The 18,844-nt window shown below is 40.5% G+C and overlaps 1 protein-coding gene across 1 annotated transcript; it reads right to left on the bottom strand.

The window, feature by feature from the left end:
* Positions 1–3,133: 3,133 nt before the first annotated feature.
* PSMA6 (proteasome 20S subunit alpha 6) lies at positions 3,134–15,603 on the bottom strand. The gene is made up of 7 exons (XM_013129088.3): positions 15,404–15,603; positions 11,352–11,446; positions 9,969–10,050; positions 9,566–9,721; positions 7,564–7,742; positions 5,017–5,111; positions 3,134–3,347 (listed from the first exon to the last, which is right to left on the bottom strand). Exons 1-7 carry the CDS (start codon positions 15,477–15,479, stop codon positions 3,290–3,292), a joined length of 741 nt encoding a protein of 246 aa, XP_012984542.1. The 5' UTR covers positions 15,480–15,603; the 3' UTR covers positions 3,134–3,289.
* Between the last annotated feature and the right edge of the window lie 3,241 nt (positions 15,604–18,844).

Here is an 18,844-nt window from a genome sequence, read left to right on the forward strand (position 1 = left end):
GAACTGGCTGGAACAAGCTATGACAATTTAAGAACTTCCCATCTGAAAAAACAAAAAAAATAATAATAAAAAAATCACTGTTTACAGAATGAAAAGCAGTGCCCCCATCATTATTACCCCAGAACAAAACATGAATACTGTCATGGAAACACTTCAAAGAACCTGATCTCATGAGCCAACAATGCTGCTAGGAAGAACTCAAAACAGCGGGTTTTGCATCTATGTCAGGGAAAAAATGGTAAAGTTGTTTTGTTTTCACAATCTAGTTCTTTCATCTTACTTCTCACAATGTGCACTGAACAAAAATACCTGGACATTGGCTCAATGAGAAACAAGACAGAGAAGGAAGAGAAAAATGCAGCATATTATTCAATGTGATTAAAATTGCTGTAATATAGCTACACATACTCAACTCCACCTGAACTCCCCATCTACCTCTCTGTGCTGCTCAGACTGTCACCACTGGAGGCTTTACAGTGAAAAAAGACAGGGTCTACCCTTGTGCATTACAAGTCAATTCAAAAGAAGTCGATTCAAAGCACATGTTGCACTTGAGAAGTACTGGAAATCCTGGAGCAGTTCATTACTGCCTACCTTAACATCTTTTGTTCCCAGGATGAATACACAGACAGCTCCTGTTGACCCACAGACAATTTATGTTAAGATTCTCTATTAAGCTGTTTCTGTCTATAATAGACTGCTGTTACTGCTTCTGGGACCCCCTTAGGGAGTGAGCAAGGCTGCTCAGAAGAAATACAGATGCTTTGCACATAATCCATCTGATTTACCTAAGCTAACAGCGTGTATGTGGCATTTGCATCCTTACACTCTACACCTCAAAGAGCACTGAGAACATAATGTGTACACAGTTACAAAGCTGTGCAGAGCCAGTCCAAGTTTAGTACGGATAACACTGAACTGGGTCTATATGCAAAAATGACTTACTCCTATTCCTGATTAATTACTTGTGCATTTACAACATAACTGCACCTACCAGTTTTCAGCACTGGCAAACAAACCATGAATACACGGAGTGAGCCCAAGTCTGGTATCACTCTTGACAAGCTCTACCCAAACCAGATGTGTGAGGATCACATCATGCATACTCTAGTTTCTCTGTCAGTGCCAGGTTTGGAACAGCAGGTGATACCAGGTACAGTTCAATACCAGTCATGGCTGCTACACAGTTGTACTGCAGGTGCTATCTGCTCCAGGGTGTGAGGAATGCGACCATGTGTATGTGTAATACACGGGGTTTTCCCATTAGGTCAGGTATCCGCATCTGTACAGCTGCCTTTATCTTAAATAACAAAAAGCTCTGACTGGAAAAGAAAAATCCCCATCATTAGTATGAAAAGAGAACTGTGAATTTCCACTACAGGACAATATACTAGCAAAAATGGCATTTCAGTTGCTGCAATTTTAACTTTGCTTATTCACACACGATGCAACATACCAAAGTAATATATTGTAGACAGGTTATTTCATCACCTCTGAACACAAGAGATGATGTTCTGTATTGCAAAAACGTAAGGTATGAACAAACACCCACTGCTCTCAGAACCACCACCCAAGTTATACAAATGACATGCAAGCTCCAGAATTTAGTATTAAAGGTATTGTAAGTTGTTTAGCTACTAAAATACCATACGAATGTGCACTAGTCATACAGCTCCCTGACTGTCATCTTCCTTTTCACTTGTGTTGTTCAAGAAGTCATTAGTGACGTTTCATACACTAAATTAAAGCTGATAGAGAACAAAGTATCATTGGATTATATTTTACGGCAGAGTAAGTGATGACTTAGATCTATTAAAATTTCAAGTTGTTATGAGTATTAGGAAGAAAGGTCCTAGGAAGTTTCAGAAACTAAGCTGTCACTGACAGATGGAAAGACAGACTTTTCCAAATGTGCCATTAGTCACACCAACTGTTGCACAAAAGCACACAGAATTCACAGATAACCAACCCAAAACCAGAAGCAAGGGTGGCTTAACCTAGTCACCTATACTACACTATCTGACATGAGGGAAGCTAAAATTTGGAGGCACTAATGGAAATTCAGGAAGCTTTGTAAAGTCAACAGTTCACAGTACATTTGAGTCTCCTCAACTCATTTATCACATGAAGTTAGCATTATCTTTTATTAAAGCCACCAAACACAGAATTACATCTCCTTTACGACAATGAACTTGAAAAATACACATTCAAGGGGCTTTAACTGTAAAGCAAGAATTTTGAAGTAATTAAAGCAAATATAGGACTAGCATGACAGAACTGAAGGTAAGGAGGTAGGTTGCATTAGCTTGGCGTTCTTCCAAGATGACTCCCAGCAGCTAAAAATGCCTAGTAATCTTCCCTTTCTCCTCAGTGTCTCCTTCCTCATAACTTCATATCCCTTTTAGCTGCTGAGACTGAAACCTCTTCAGTTTCAGCAAAACAAAAATGCATTTTTATTCACCTTGACTCTAATTTTGGCAGTGCTCTCTTTCCTCCTAACCCAGAACTTCGAAGGCGCAAGGGGAGTTGCTTCTCAGGCACATTCTTGTTAATGGACTTTGTCTATCGCCCCATCCAGCCCCAACATTGTTTTCAGTGCTGCTCAATGCCTCAAAACCAGGTAGGTGACAGGCAGCCAAAATCCCAAAGGATACTACATACACAATCTATTTCCCTAAATAAATGTTAGCTTCAAAGCTCTTAATAGCAGATGTCTGTTAAATTCACTACCTGCACCCCAAATAAACCAGTTTAAAGGAATGCACTGGGAATTGCAGCTCAAGTTTTTTCCTTTAACATTTGTCCTATATCCTCATACAAACCTGAGCAAATATTAATGATCATCTTAATTTCCCCACAGTTAAACCAGAAATGTTACAAGCCTTTCTGCATCAGGGCAAGTAGAAAATACATGTAAATATAAGAATTATCTCAAGACATACAAACCACATAATCCAGTATAAAACTTTTCATCAGGAGCCAAATAGCTCAGATGAAAAATATCACGCAGAGTATAAAATTTCTCTTAGAATACAACTAAAAAGCAAGAAAAAAACCAAAACATTAAAAGTCATGAAGTATTTTGATAATATCATAGAACTGAAAGTTAAAAAATTTACATTAAAAGGAGACATTAAGTATTTCAAAAACCTCTGTTTTATTTGTACAGAGTAAAATACATCATATAGTGAACACGGCTTTCCACCCATAATCTAAAGCCATTAATAAGTGTTTTTATTTCACCAAATATCCAGGCCAGAAGCACAGACAATGGAAATGGGAATACTAATTAGTCTCTCTCTGCCAGAGCTACAAGGTGCCCATCAATCTCTGCTTCTGTGAGGATCCTGAAAGAACAAAATGAAATCTTAAATAGCTTAAATGATTCTTCACCTTAAACTTCAACATTATAACCTAGTACCTACACAAGTAAGTTATACACAATGCATCTTTCAGCCCTTTAAAGCCCCGCTGTTAGGGCCACAGGCCTACTTTCCAATTCTTTCTGAAAAATAAAGGAAGAATCAAAGGCACTAGAAAGCAAAGAGGTAAGAAATGGTAAAACAACATTCCTCGTTTCTGATGACTAATATATTTGCAAGCTGGGACCTTGTGAGAAGAATGGCTATGGTAATTAGTATGATACTCCAAGGGGGACACAGGTTTTCATAGCCTTCTCCCTCTACTTGTTACCTATCCTTTCTGAAAAGGACACGGAATGGTAAGTGAAGGTTGCCAGAAAGCTAGCACTTGACCCTTGAGCAGCAGCAATAAAAAGGGGTAATGCAGCTCCTTGCATGCTTTTTCCAAAAATATCTATGCTATTCTGTTGTCCTCAACACACACCAAATGCAAAACCACCTGTCATCACCATGTCAGCTTTAAACACATTAGACCCAAAGCTTTGAAGCCTCTCTCCAGTCCCCACCTACCAAGTAGCTAAACTTAAAGCAGCAGAGGACCTTCCTTTCCTACTTAGCTGTCCCTCTCTTCTCAATTTTTTAAAAATAGTATATACTAAAATGTAAATAATAATAATAATAATAATAATAAAAACCCCAAACTGTACTCTTCTGCAGTAAGGCAGACTTACCTAAATTTCTGGTAACACATACCCAGAGGGTCTTTTTGCATTAACAAACAAGCCCCAAAACATATTGCCCCACATTTCATGCATACTTCCACAGATATACATTGTGTTGTGCAAAGACCATCAGGGACACTATATCTGATGTGAGGTATAGCCCTCAGCAGCAAGATTCCCAGGTGCTGTCTTAACAGACTGACCAGTTTGTTACACACAGTGCACTGCAGAATCAGGCAGTAACAGGGGTGGGAGAAAATAGCAGGCGTCTTGCTTTCATGCTAGGTGGGAATGCAGTGTACTCAGAAAGTAGAAGTTCAAGACAGTTTCATATCATTGCAGTTATTTTTAAACCCAGGATCTTTTAATCTTCTCAAATATATATAGCATTTCAAAGAATACAAATTCATATGTTAACTATATACTGGAGATGTTAAAAACTGCTGCAATTACAAGATGAGCAAGAATAATTTAAAGATCCCATTCAGAAAAAGATAAAAAAAACCTAAGTGACTTGCAAAATTTTCCCTAGTATAAAAACACACTTCATTGTGTTAGCTGTCCTGACTATGATCTGGAAGTGGACTTCATATACTAATACAAAGAGAAATCTTTAAAGTATGAAAACCCACCTATACCAGATGTAACTACATTTTAATCATCACATAAAGCAATATCCTTTTAAGAAACAAAAGATAACACTTTTGTTGACATCCTTTAACCAGGTGAAACATTTTAAAGATGTGTTTTGTGTTATGTGTTTTTTAACAATGTTTTATACCCCTATATATTTTGAAGAGTTACGAGAAAAAAACCACAAAACCTTCAACTTCTGACATTTTTTTTTCTTGACTTATCATTACAAAGAAGTTCAAACTAATTGCACATAACTAGAGAAACACACACCAAGTTTTATAACACTGATCACTTACCTGAATTTAGGATTTTCCACTGTAACTACACCAACTTCTATTTCTGAAGGTTTGAAATCAATGGATAGTACAGTAGACAGGCATGTTATTGCTGTCTGAAAGACAACAAAAACCCCTATCATTAAGCAGAAAGCACTAAGGTTTTGTTTTTTTTTTTAACAGACATAGCATTCACAACTACTCTTCCTTCTAGTTTTATTTCCCTCCACCTCAAAACCTTAGCTGAAAAGTTTCAGTTTCCCCTTGTTACAGAATACAGTCCCACCCCAGTCCTCTCCCTAAAAAGTCCAGTGTACAAAAAACAAAGGGATATGTTGTTTTCATAGCACAAAACCCCCACACAACAAAACCCAAACTTTGTCATGAGAAGATTAAAAAGCCCAGGTCCCAAAAAGAGAACATGTTTCATTAGTGGCAAATAATACAGACATCAGTATTACAGTCCAAAATTACTCAAAGCACATGTCACTTGTGTAGCTTCCATCTTGCCTTTTTCTTCTGGTAACTAAAATTATGTTGGCCATTTTTAAAAGCTGTATTTCATCATGGCTTAACTTAATTTTTGTTGCACCCTAGTCATCAACTGGTTTAAAAGGTGTTCTTTGTAACCTTGCTCACACTTACCCGGCAGTAGGGTCATAATAATGCTACAGATGTATCCTTAAAATGATGATTGAGCACAGAAAGAAGTTTCACAGAACAGCTGTACGGCTAGATGCTTATCAAATCAGTTATTTTGACATGCTGCCATTTAATTCTGATCAGCAAAGTGTTAGTAAGTATAGAACACCAGAGAAGATAAAGTTTATTTTCAGTATGATAATATATTGATTCTGACATAATCTTATAAGACTATATAAGATGTATTATCAGAAGACTGTTAAGTTGTAAAAAAACCCCACTAAACTAAGAAACCCCAGAGTTCTTACCCTTGGAGCAGTACCTCTACTGCACCACAAGCGTTAAAAAAAGAAAGGCAGCATGTTAGCATGTGTGCAAAGAGCACAACAAAAACACGATTCTTGTTTCTGCTCGAGACTTGCTCCTCTGTGCCACTGCCAGCTTTTAGAGTAACAGTGTCTGATCTACATTCACAATCTCAGCACTTTTAAAAAGACAACAAAAGGTATAGAAGTGCATCCAGGATTTGACTGCCAGATTAATTACCAAGTACATGTTTGCACCATACCATGGAGGTTTTATGAATTAAAAACAAGAAAATGACTGTTTCATCTACCTCTCAACAAGAGGCATGCACAATATAATCAAGCAGTGATAGAAAAATACATTTAATGTGAAAAATATTTAGCCAGAATAAGAAAAGCTCTCTGAAGTAATTGCAAATACATTCAATTTCAGTATGATATTATTATTTAACCCCCTCAGGATCAAAGAATTCATATACTAAGGAAATCAGTACTTACTAAGATATACACTTAAACCTTACGAATTTATGCTGAAGAACTTTCTGGTTAAATGGTACTTTCACAGCAATGTAGATTTCACAAGTAATTTAGCTGAAGGTCTAAATCTGCAAAGCAGTTACAATCTTACTTGCAATCTTACAGGGGCATCAGTTGTTAGGATGTTACTCGACATTTCAACTGCTCATCTTGTGATGCAGGAAACGTAACACAGAATCATAGATTAGTTAGGGTTGGAAAGGATCTTAAGATCGTTTAGTTCCAACCCCCCTGCCATGGAGAGGGACACCTCACACTAAACCATATCACCCAAGGCTTCATCCAACCTGGCCTTAAACACTGCCAGGGATGGAGCATTCACAACCTCCCTGGGCAACCCATTCCAGCACCTCACCACCCTCACAGTAAAGAATTTCTTCCTTATATCCAGTCTAAACTTCCCCTGTTTAAGTTTTAATTCGTTACCCCTTGTCCTGTCACTAGTCCCCAATGAATAGTCCCTCACCAGCATCCCTATAGGCCCCCTTCAGATACTGGAAAGCTGCTGTGATTATGAGAGAAGAACAAGGCCTAGCAGAGGAAGCAGGCATGCCACAAAAAAAGGCCTGTTTAGACACATCCCTATAGCGTAAGTGAAAAATTAAGGATGACTTATAAACTAAGTTCATTGGCCTATTTTATAAGTGGGATACATCTTTTTAAGGGGCCCTGAACACCAGCTGCTATGCTTACTGTGAGAACTGTTATGTTTACTAAACTGACAGACAAGCACTACCACCTCCTGTTTGAAACGCTTTCTAACACAATGGCTGTTTTAAGTGCCACTAAGTGGAAACTGCACTGGCATCCCCAGAAGCAAGCACTGTAGTAACCAAACACCCGCTACAGTGGAAGTGCTACAATTACAGATTCTGCTTCATCCACAGATTTGATGACCCTTCAAACATTTGCAATATACCTTCAAAGGATTCTCTGGTTAGAGGAGCTGTATTTGCTCTGGCAGCAATACAGAACTGTAAGAAAACAGGAAATGCCTAACTGCATTCCTCTGCATCAAAAGCCTACATACAGCGTGTTCATTAAAAATACTTTAACAGATCTTTAACTCCTTCTGCTGGCCTACCTCTACTGTTTGTTCATATGTCCAATCAAATTTCTTCTTTACTTTCTTTTCAAGGAAACTGGTTGACTCTGTCTGTTTAACTCCTGCAGCTGTGGCCTTGAATCCACAGTAGTAACCTGCTGGATCACACTTGTATACCTGAGGGCCGTGTTCTTCATCAATACCAATCAAAATCATACCTTGAAAAGAAAATTTGTTAATTTATTTCTTACCCCAATTTCATTAAGCTGAAGCACAGGCTAGATACTCCCCTCCTGTGAAAATCATGCATGCACAGCAGTACATTTTTGGGAACCAGTCCCATACCAAGAGCTGTGATTTCCTCTTTATCTCCAATTTGCCATTTGTTACCAACATCTTCTGAACAGTCATGCAACTCCATTTAGTGCAAACTAGACTTCTGTCATTACCAAAGAAGGCTCCTCATTAAACATAGAAACAGTTTTGCCATGTGTGTAGAGAACCACAGTCAGGAAAAAAAAGAATTCAACCCTAATACAAAGTTAACCCAGCCATAGTTCACATCCCGCTTACCACACGGCACTTTTAAAAAGTGTTAACAACAGTTCTATTAACAGGTGCCTTCCATCAGAAAGCAACTCTACAAATATATTGAAGCTAAGGGAAACATTAAAAGATCAACTTTAGATTTCTCTGCTGCAATCCTGAGAAGTGCTGTATTACATCCCTTTTCCTCTCCAAGGGAAAAGATAATAAAAAAAAAATCTGGAAAAATTGTGGAATGTGGAAATAACAGAACATTGAACTGAGTCTTGAAAGATCATCTGATTAAGTGCTTCAAGTTGGATGTGACAAACTGGTCACATCACTGAAATGTATCTACGTTCACCCACACTTCTATATTTGTATAGACTCGACAGGCATATTAAAAATAACTCAAAAGCAAAACAACAAAAAAATCCCAGAACAGGATCAAGGTTTTACATTATTTTTGCTTTACAGTTGTGAAACTTTTAACTAGTAGTTACAGCTGATAAGCTTCTGAGTCGCTATTACTACAACAATTTCCCAGCATCTTTTCAAAAAACCTTAAGGAAAGTTATTTTAATTCATTTATTAAAAAAAAACCCAAACAAACAAAAAACCCCAGCCAAACAAAAAATCCAGCACCAAAAATCACTTTCCAGTAGTATGAAAGCATGGGGAAATGCCAAGGGAAGAAAGAAACAATCTTTCCTGAACATTACAAACATAGGAAAATTGCTCCATCATGGAAACTGTGGGGCAACCATGACTGTTAACTTCTGTAGTGAAAAGTGCTGGTGCCTACTATGATAACGAGAAGTGATTCACCAATTATGAAACTATTCCACTTAGTGGAGAGAAGAGGAAAAAAAAAAAACCAAACAAAAACCCCAAACAAACCAACACCCCCCCCAAAGAAAAAAACCCAAAACAAAACCCACCAAGCAAGCAAAAAGAAACCCAGACAGTCTAACAGTACAGTTATAATTTGCCCACAGCCAAAATGTAAGAGAAAAAACAAGTCCGAACATCAGAATACACAGATGACCAGGAATACCTACAAAACTCTGCACGCATCTGTTTAATTTAAGCTGCATCTGCTGTTATTACACAAGACTGATGCAGAAATGCTTGCATGTGGAATATTTTTAAGCACTTCTCTACATTATATATGCCATGGTTAAGAGCAAAAATTATGCAGATTTTAATCCTTAATCTGCACGATTAAGATGCAGAAAATCTGCAAAAGCACAGCCCCAGAAGCCAAGGTGAAACAGGACTGTACATCTTAAAGATGCTAAATCATTTACTCCAATTCAAATGCTGACTCAACGGCAAAATCATGGCTCCAATTCAAGATTTCCAACACTGCTCCCTCATTTGGCTGTTCATCCCTCTTACTTATTCAGTTACATCTGTATCTTGCACAACTCAAAAATGGGTGAGAATTTCTTACACTTTACGTTGCAAGCTTAGACAAAAACCAGAAAAGATTAATTTCATACACTATACTTACAGCAACCAAGAGGCCTCATTTCAGCATTTTGCGTATAGACTTGAGAAATATCTGCAATCCTTTTACACAGCATATCCACAGGGATGTCATAGCCATACTTGTACTTCCAGTTAGCAGCCTCATAGCGAGCTCTCTGCACCTGAGATCTGCTGTCAGCTAGACAGGAAGAACCAATGTTAATGTCACTGAACACATATCACGTTTATTCTTCCTACCATCGCTTGAGAATGCAAATTCCAAGGTCAACTTTAAGTCACCTTTATATGCATACATCAGAACTAGACAAGTTTTTCAAAACCAGACTGAATGGAACAAATCTCCTAGAGCACTTATTTGTTTTATATGGCGCAGAGTTGGCAAACTACATGCTTCAGATACTTAAAAAAGATAGTGACATAAATACCTGTCATTCCTGTCATCACACAGCCAATGTTTTCAGTAATCCTGAATAAATGAGTCACTGTGTTAGAATCCAGTAACTTGTCCTAAAGATGAAATAGAAATAAACTAATAGAAAACACTGTTGAGTAAAAAAAAAAAACCCTAAACAAACCAACCCCCAAAACCAGACTTGGTATACTCCTGTATCTAAAACAGAAATCCCCAAAAGGATCAAATAACAGCTAAAAATTGGATTTTAGGCTCACCACTACTTACTGCTCTAGGCATGAAAAGAAGAAATGAGAGACTAGGGAAGGTAAAACTGCAGTATCTGGAAAAGGATGACAGCTAGAGCATGACCAACATCAAAGTCATTTTCCCTCTAAAAAACTTTGAAAGCACAGAATACGAAAGCTTGCACCTTCATTTTAGCTGAGATAATTTTCTTCCTAGTAGCTGGTGCAGTGCTGCATTTTGGCTTTAGTCTGAGAACAATGCTGATAACACAACAATGTTTTGGTTGTTGCTCAGCAGTGCTTACGCTGATCAAGGACTTTTCAGTGTCTCGTGCTCTGCCAGTGAGGAGGGACACAAGAAGACAGGAGAGAGCAGAGACAGGACACCTGACCCAAACTAGCCAAAGGGATATTCCTTACTACAGAGTATCATGCTCAGTATACGAAACTGGGGGAGCTGGCCAGGAGAGGCTGACTGCTGCCTGGGAACATGCTGGGCATCTTCCCTGGAGGGGGTGGGGTTTATTCCTTTCTCTATTTTCTATTATTATTGTATTATATTTTACTTTCATTTTTCAATTATTAAACTGTTCTTACCTCAACCCATGAGTTTTTACATTTTTTTACCAATTCTCATCCCCATCCCACCGGGGGCTGGGGAGGGAATGACAGTGAATGAGCAGCTGCATGGTACTTAGTTACTGGCTGGGCTTAAACCACAACACCTATTATTGCATACTGTCCTTCAAACACAAGGTTTTCCCACTTTGTCACCACCACTCTGCTGAAACACTCATGAAATAGTTTTACTTACTATTGGTACAACGTCATCTTGAGTGGGAATTAAAGAAATCATGAAACTGATTATGGACCTTACTGCCCTTACAAGCCAGAGAAATGTATGCATGCTAATGTACAGCAGGACCAACTTCGTGTTTTAGCTTCATCCCTCCCACAACTATAGAGAAAACCAGTACTACAGTACTTAGTGAAGAAATATACAACTGAGCACTAAATGGAGCTAGAACTTGTAATAAGCAGAATGAGAGTAAGATAATCAATCCAAGCAGCAATACAGGTCAGTGCTAATAAATATAATATCAAAGTCTCATCCCCCACACCTTTTTTCTCCTGTCTGTCCCCCCCACTCCCAAAACCAAACTACTTACAGGTACTTTCTTCTGTGTTACAATTACTGCAGAATCTTTCCCACGAACAGCGACAGATGTAAGTCCACCTTGGTTTATGGCCTTAAACGCATATTCTAGAAAAATATGTAAACGTTAATAAAAAACAGTGTTAGAGATATCAGAACAATTAAGTCTGACACCTTCCCCTAACACAGAAATCTCACCAAGTTCTGGCTTTTTTAATACTTCAATACTTCACAACACTTCGTGTCTTTAAGGTCTTTAGTAAAATGCATATAAGTTTCTGATGGGAACTGAAGTAATTCACTCTCTTCACAAAACTGCTACCACTGCTTCCTTCAAATATTTCTAATAACTTGCCTTTTTGTTCAGTTGCAATGCTTAAAAGCAACAGGATTTGTTTTAAAACAAAGAGGTTGCTTTGTGCTTGACCAAAGTAGTCCAACCTTCACCTACACTAAGTCTTCACAATTTTTTTAACATGCAGAAGCTTAGTATTTCAAGCATTGTTATCACTGCAAAGATGCAATTTTCTTTTGTAGATTTTAACTGATACAGATGAAAATAGAAATGATGGACCAGGCATAGAAGATGGGGTTTAACCTTACTATCACATTTTCTGACTTGACATTCAAACCCTGCAATGCTTTTGTTCACTTTTTAAAATGAAACCTATGCACATGCCAACTAAACAGCATTATTCAGATAAATATTACTTTATGGGATCCATGAAATAAATTTTCCTTGATTAATGGTTTCAAAAGCCTCAGGAAAACAACTTTATAAATTGTTTATCCAGCAATATATGATAAACATGCATAATTTCCTACTATCTGGTTAGGAGAGGCAAGTTTCAGGCTGCAGCTAAATACAGATGAATTCTCTCTTAGCTGTGTGAATGAAACTTGAATTTAGAATATGTCTAGCTGCTAAAACTATCTTCTAAAATAAGGGAGGCAAGAAACTTATCTGTTTTAAAAGCTGCATTCAGATCTATGGAAGAGACTGCACAACAGAAGAGGAAAATTATAACCAACTCTCACAATACCAGGGTCTTGATGTTCAATCTGCTGAGTCAGTGTTGTGGAACAGCTGACTGCCATGTATTCATGGCACTGTATTTATTACTTTCAGGCACCAGAGCATTTACTGGTTACCCAAACATGCCATAAGGAATGTTCTCCCTTTCTCTCTGCTAGATGCATAACTCCGCTCACCTGTTCATTTGCCTTTCCCAGGATGATCAGTGCTAGCCTGCAGCAAAGCACAGAACCCAGTGAGACATGAACTAGCACTGCCCACAGACTCATAATGTTTGAAGCCCCATGCCAGGGCTCTGCAACACTTTGTTATCTATGTGTACAAATACCTGAAGGGACAGTGTGAAGAAGGACAGAGCCAGGCTCTTTCCAGTGGTGCCCAGTGACATGACCAGAAACAATGTGCACAAACTGAAACATGGCAGAGTCCATCTGAACGTGAGGAAACGCTTTTTTACGTGAGGGTGACCAAACACTGGCACAGGTTGCTCAGGGAGGTTGTGGATTTTCCCTCCTTGGAGATACTTAAAAGCTGTCTGGAGGTGGTCCTGGGCAACCAGCTCTATGTGCCCCTACTTGAGCAGGGGTTTGGACCAGATGACCCCCAGAGTTCCCTTCCAACCTCAACCATTCTGTGGGAGCAGGAACAGGTGCCTCTCACAAACCGGTTTTGCTCACAAGTAGTGACAATCAGGGCTGTTGAGAGAACAGTACCCTCTTGCACCATTCTTAGTATAATCTGCATTGCTCAGTTTTCAGAGGCAAGCCAAAAAGTGAAGTGGCTCTTAAAGTATAACCAATGCAAATGGCTAGTGGTGTTCTGTTTTCTGCTACTTTAAGTATTTCAGTAGCACTGCACGTTTTCTGAGAAGAGCCATCCCCTTGCTGTTCCCTGAACATAACAACACTCATAAATTTGACCCATAATTATTTTCTTAACCTACCAAAATTCCACTTAGATGAAGCATCACATTTGAAGACAGGAACTAATAGGTGGCAAGATAACACTGATGCTCTGAGGGATTTGAACAACAGAAATGAGAAATATATATGAAATAACTTATACTTTTCTAATACATCTATGTAGCGATAGACATGGTATCAGTGTAGTGATAGGGGTAATGGGTTTAAACTTAAACAGGGGAAGTTTGGGTTAGATATAAAGAAGATGTTCTTTACTGTGAGAGTGGTGAGGCACTGGAACTGGTTGTGCAAAGAAGTGGTAAATGCTCCATTTCTGGAGGTGTTCAAAGCCAGGCTGGACAGAGCCTAGGGTGACATGGTCAGGGTGAGGCACTGCCCATGGCAGGGGGGTTGGAACTAGATGATCTTAAGGTCCTTTACAACCCTAACTACTCTATGATTCTATAATAAGAGATCACTTTAAAGGCACACCAGCTTCATAAGGGAAGGAAGAAAGGCGGGCACCTAGATTCTGATATTTGACCAAATGCAAATGTGAGCTTTCTGCCCATGCTGTGGGTAGATGCTGACCAACAGAGACACTAGTGTGGCACCACACCAGAGTTACCAGCCAGGCAGTGGGAAAAGAGAGCTCAACCTTGCTTGAAGTTAACTATGCACATCTATGTATTTTAATTCCCACAGCATATTAGTACTTAAAATATCTTTAAGACAGCTTCAGGCTGCGTAGGGAGGCTCTCAAATACACGTGCAGAGACTTGGTTCTACGAAGCCAGTAAAAGCTATGGAGATAATGCACGTCTTTCATATATTAACTTAATTGTCGAATATACCCAGGAGGTAGAAAACTAAGGTTCGGTTTCCTCTACTACAGGATGCAGAAACCATTCCCAACACAAAGTATGAAATAGAGAACAGCCAGAAAGGTGATGCAGACCAACCAGCCTGTTCTGATGGCAACAGAAGCTCAGAACCACTGACATCCTCTATGAGGAAGTACTGTCTCTACCATCTATATGTATAAGGCTTACTATGCAAGTCGCACACAAGCATTAGACAAACTTCAGGTATCTAGTACAGGTAACTTTCTACCTGTGTATAGACACCACAGGCACTTGTTGCTCCTTGGAAAAAAAAGTCTGCTCAAGATTGGGCTGCCAGCCCATGAAGCCCATTTCTCATAGCCTTCTTCCTGAGAAGAACTCAAGGGCAGATACAAAAGAAACTACTGACTACCATGGAGAATTCATGCAGCCTGGTTCTAACAACCTCCTTTGCTGGAGAACAGATGGCAGTATGGACATGCTGTGCAGCAAAGCCACTGCAGCGGGGGAAGAACCACTAGGTTCCAGGTGAAAAAAGCATCAGGATAATGCCACAAGAAAATTCATCTGGCCCTGTTACAAGGATCCTCCAGCTCCACCCTCAGTGAACTGTCCTGTGAGACTGCAAGTTGACTATGCTGGTATAAAGTATACTGCAGAAGGAGCACCATGAGGCTCTTCTAGAGAACCTGGTGCACTGTAAAAATAAGAATAAAAGGCTTAAGCCTACAGCAGCCACAAGAAAAAGAAAGATGAAGCTATGCTGCAGCTTAACTGCAGAATGCTCAAAGATGCCTGGAAATAAGGGATCCTTGCTGTTGTCTCACAGGCCATGATGCACAGAACACATGGCACTCAGGTGTAACAGAGCATGGGTTACCTCCAAAACCTGTCTCTGTTACTCAGGCATGCAGGATTTGAGGCAGCTCAAGTCCTGTTTCAAACAGTTATATAAGTTCATAGGTTCCAAAACATAATGCTTTTAAGTTTGGCAAGAGGAACTGTAAAAAAAAGAAATAAAGACACTTTAAGGAGAACAAACAGGCCGTTCCCCAGGCCCCCACGCCGGCAGCTGCTCCAGGCTCCCACCGAGCTTCTCCCCGCACACCGCGGGGCCAGGCAGAGCGGGAACCGAGACACCACGGCAGCGGGCAGCGCCACACTCCCACCTCCCGAAAGGCAGCCAGGCTCGGCAGAGGCAGGCTCTCCGGTCCGGTGCGGCCCCAACCCGTGACGGGGCAATTCAGCAACAGCAGCAGCATCCCCGTGTCCGGACACCCACCGACTTGGTAGAGGCGCCCCTCGGGCGAGAAGATGGTGATATGACGGTCGAACCCGGCGCTGGAGCCTCGGGACATGGCGGGCAGTGTGAGGAGGAGCGGCACGGCCAAGGGGCTTACACCATGCAGGGCCCCACCAACACTGCACACACGACACCCCACGGAGCGCTTCCGGGTCACGCGAGCCGCGCAAGCGCAGAGGCGCGCTCCACTCACGCACCGTCACTGTCCACCGCCGTCACTGCGCACGCACGAGCTCGGTAGCTCCTATTCCCCCTCCCCCACCCGCCGGAGCTTCCGGGCATGCGTGCGGCTGAGGGCTGTCCTATCGCGATATATCATCTGTGTCGTGAGAGTAACGCGGCAGGTGTAAGGAGTTTAACCAGAGAGGCTGTGGAGCTGGAGGTGTTGGGGGCTGATTGAGCTGTTTCTGGTTCATCGGAACCCCCAAACACGCTAGCTGTGCGCTAGAGAACACGCACGGGAACGGCAGAGGACGGAGAAAGCCGTCAGGAGCCAGGCAGGGAAGCACAACCGCACTTCGTTTTCTAAGCACAGTATTTCCACGTCTCCTCCTCAATTAGTGTAGTTCTAAAGCACAGGGCTACAGTAACCTCAAAACCCGTGTTTAAGATACTCGTAATGAGGAATTGTTGCTGCAGCTGCATTATGATGTGGTGTTTAAAAGATTCTTTTTAAGCGGTGTCCAGAACAAAGGGAAATCCCCCAAATTTAAACTAGTGAATATACGCTTTTTGCCTTTCAGCGTCTTGGATTTCCCCTGCTCCTTGTGGGAAGGCTGTTAAAGTCGATTATCAAAAGAGTTCGAAACTGTGTTTTGATATCCACACCTCTGTTTTAAAAGATGATAGTTAGATGAGCTTACTCTTGTTGGAACAGCAGATCACAGGTGCATTTTGTGTGTGCCTTACATCAAGAGTCTGCTTGAATATTTCAGTATATTTTACCTTGCTTTCTAATCTCCTTATGTATTACAGGACACAGAGTTTGTCCCCTTTGTTAGGGAAGCACTCTGTGGGCAGACATGAAGTGTTTAAAGCTGTGATGCTTCTCACTGGAACACAGGGAACATGAAAATGCAAGACGGTCTCTGCTGGGTCAGAGACAAAAGTCTCCATAGCCCCATGCTCCATGTCCAGATGTGAATACCCAAGAAGTATTAAGACTACAGAGAGCCTTTAATGAGACACTCCCTGTGTCTCCAACTGTCTGGAGGGACTTCCCAAGACACAGGTTGTGTGTAGTTATTTAACAAGCTATGCTAGATTGCTCTTTCATGAACTTGCCTGTCTCCCCTTGAACTCACATGAACTGCTTGTATCCATAACATGCTATGGCAAAGACTTGCTCAGCATAATGTTCTGTGTTGTCTGGTTTCATCTGAAGCCTCACCTTTTATCTGAAACTTCTATCTACCAGCACCATTTGGTGCAGTAATTAAACAATCCCCCTGCATCCCTTCCACAATACTCATGATTCTTATGGTCCCTCCATCTCTCGAAGACCTCTGTTTCTCCAAGCTGAGGATTTCTACCCTTACATGCACAAAGCTCTCCCATTCTATAACACTGGAGTTTAATGTCAGATTATTTTTTTTTTCACTTGAAAAAAAGGGGATAGAAAAATGGAAATAATTATCTAACAGCCTGATTCCCATAAAGTAACCAAGCAAGAAAATCCAGAGATTCAGTATTTGACTTGTACCAAGGAAAGACTAATAGCTGCTCAGTACCATGGACACGATGGAGTAGAAATCATGCTGCTCTCAGAATATAGCTTCCAGAAGTCCTCTCCATCTGTATAGCAATTCCATCAACTTACAAAGTACGGGTTTGTTTCAGCAGAGCAATTGTGTATATTTTGTTTAGTGTTGCTCAACTCCGATCCACCACAAGTCAAAGTCTATTTTGCAGGATCCTGAGGCAGACTGTTCTCACTGATGTTTTTTAACAGTAAACAAGTCTGTTCACAAAACAGCTACAGTGCAGGCTGAATCAGTTCAGTCTACCTCAGGGCTATCTTGCCAGTGAGTCTCCATCCTGGTAGCACATGGCAGGCTAAGCTGAGCATTCTTCCTTCTGATTTCTGTTATCCCAACTCAGAATACTTGCAAAGGGCCATCAGTGTCATTTGCCATAGTTTTGGGGATACCAGTTGCTGCCACATTGGAGGACCTGCCTTTCCAGCATTCAGCATGGACCATGAATCTAATAAACTACTAGACAGACATTAAAAATCCTTAGATTTTTACTGTACTACTGCATACAAAGTAACAGATACCAAGCAGATTCTGTTCTGTCTTCTAAATACACTAAGAATGTGTATTGAGGAAGTACTACTGTGTAGAAGGTATTATGGTAACTCTAAGAACAGTTTCTGAGATGAAGCCCAAATGATCAGTATGAGGCATGTTGTTGTCAGTCAAAAGGAAGCAGAGGATGCATTTATTCCAATTAGATGTTGATACTATGCATGTCTGTTAGTGACCAGGGTGAGGTAAAAACCAAACTTCAGTGGATGAACATGTCTGGCAATGAAGTAGACAAAATGCCAGTTTCTGGTCAGCTAAGCAGAGCTGCAGGGACCCATGTTCTGCAGCCTAACATTTCAGCCCCCCTCCTACACAGGTACTTGTGCAATGGTGCTAGTTCAGTGAAATAACACTAGTCTTGACCTACCCAAACCCAATTTTTCAAGGGGTTTGCATTCAGCAGACCCAGCTCTGAATTGCTTGGGACTGCGCAAGCACCAGAGCTGCTACCAAACTGTGACTATAACATCACTGATTCACATCAACTTATGATGTTAGGAGACTTCATACAGAGGGTAGGTAACCCTCTTACAGAACAACAGTTACTAATTAAGCAGTTCTGTAGAGGAGCAGATGCTTACTTTAACAAAGCTGAATTTGCACTTTCAAGGAGATGTGGCAGTTCTCCAACTTACAGAATTGCAAAACCCATCTTCTGACAAATTAGAATTAAATTAGTTTGATGAGTGAGGGACGTAGATCCAATCTCTCTGCTTTCCCTGGTGGACTCCAGAAAGCAGGTGATTTATAGGAGCTGGCATGTTCTGTCAGAAAAGGGGTCTATGACGAATGCTGCCAAGATGATGAATTTAAAACCAAGGTTCCGGACTACCCGAGGAGTTAACCAGCTCCTCTACACTTTCTGCACAGTACCTGAAGGGTATGAAAGTATGCAAATCACACCAGCTGGTTTACAAACTGATACCTGGAGTAGAACAAGTGACATGAAAAAATATCAGGGAACATGTTTGAATGCTAACAGTCCTGAGGAAGCTTGTCATGGGGGTACTGCAAAAGCTCAGAACTGCAAGTACTATACAAAAAGATCTGCATGGTTCAGCTCAAATAGAGGATTTTTCAGTGTACAAGATAAATGCAACAAACCCATGAT

This window comes from Melopsittacus undulatus, chromosome 4, assembly GCF_012275295.1.
Source record: "Melopsittacus undulatus isolate bMelUnd1 chromosome 4, bMelUnd1.mat.Z, whole genome shotgun sequence".
NCBI classification, from domain to species: domain Eukaryota; kingdom Metazoa; phylum Chordata; class Aves; order Psittaciformes; family Psittaculidae; genus Melopsittacus; species Melopsittacus undulatus.

Bases quoted from the DNA above. Each gene is read 5' to 3' on its own strand.
- PSMA6 (XM_013129088.3), bottom strand. From the start codon at position 15,479: ATGTCCCGAGGCTCCAGCGCCGGGTTCGACCGTCATATCACCATCTTC. The intron at 11,447-15,403 runs GTGGGTGTCCGG...ATATTTTTCTAG, and splicing joins GGGGCGCCTCTACCAAGTCG to AATATGCGTTTAAGGCCATA. The intron at 3,348-5,016 runs GTAAGTGATCAG...TTGTTCTTTCAG, and splicing joins GTGGAAAATCCTAAATTCAG to GATCCTCACAGAAGCAGAGA.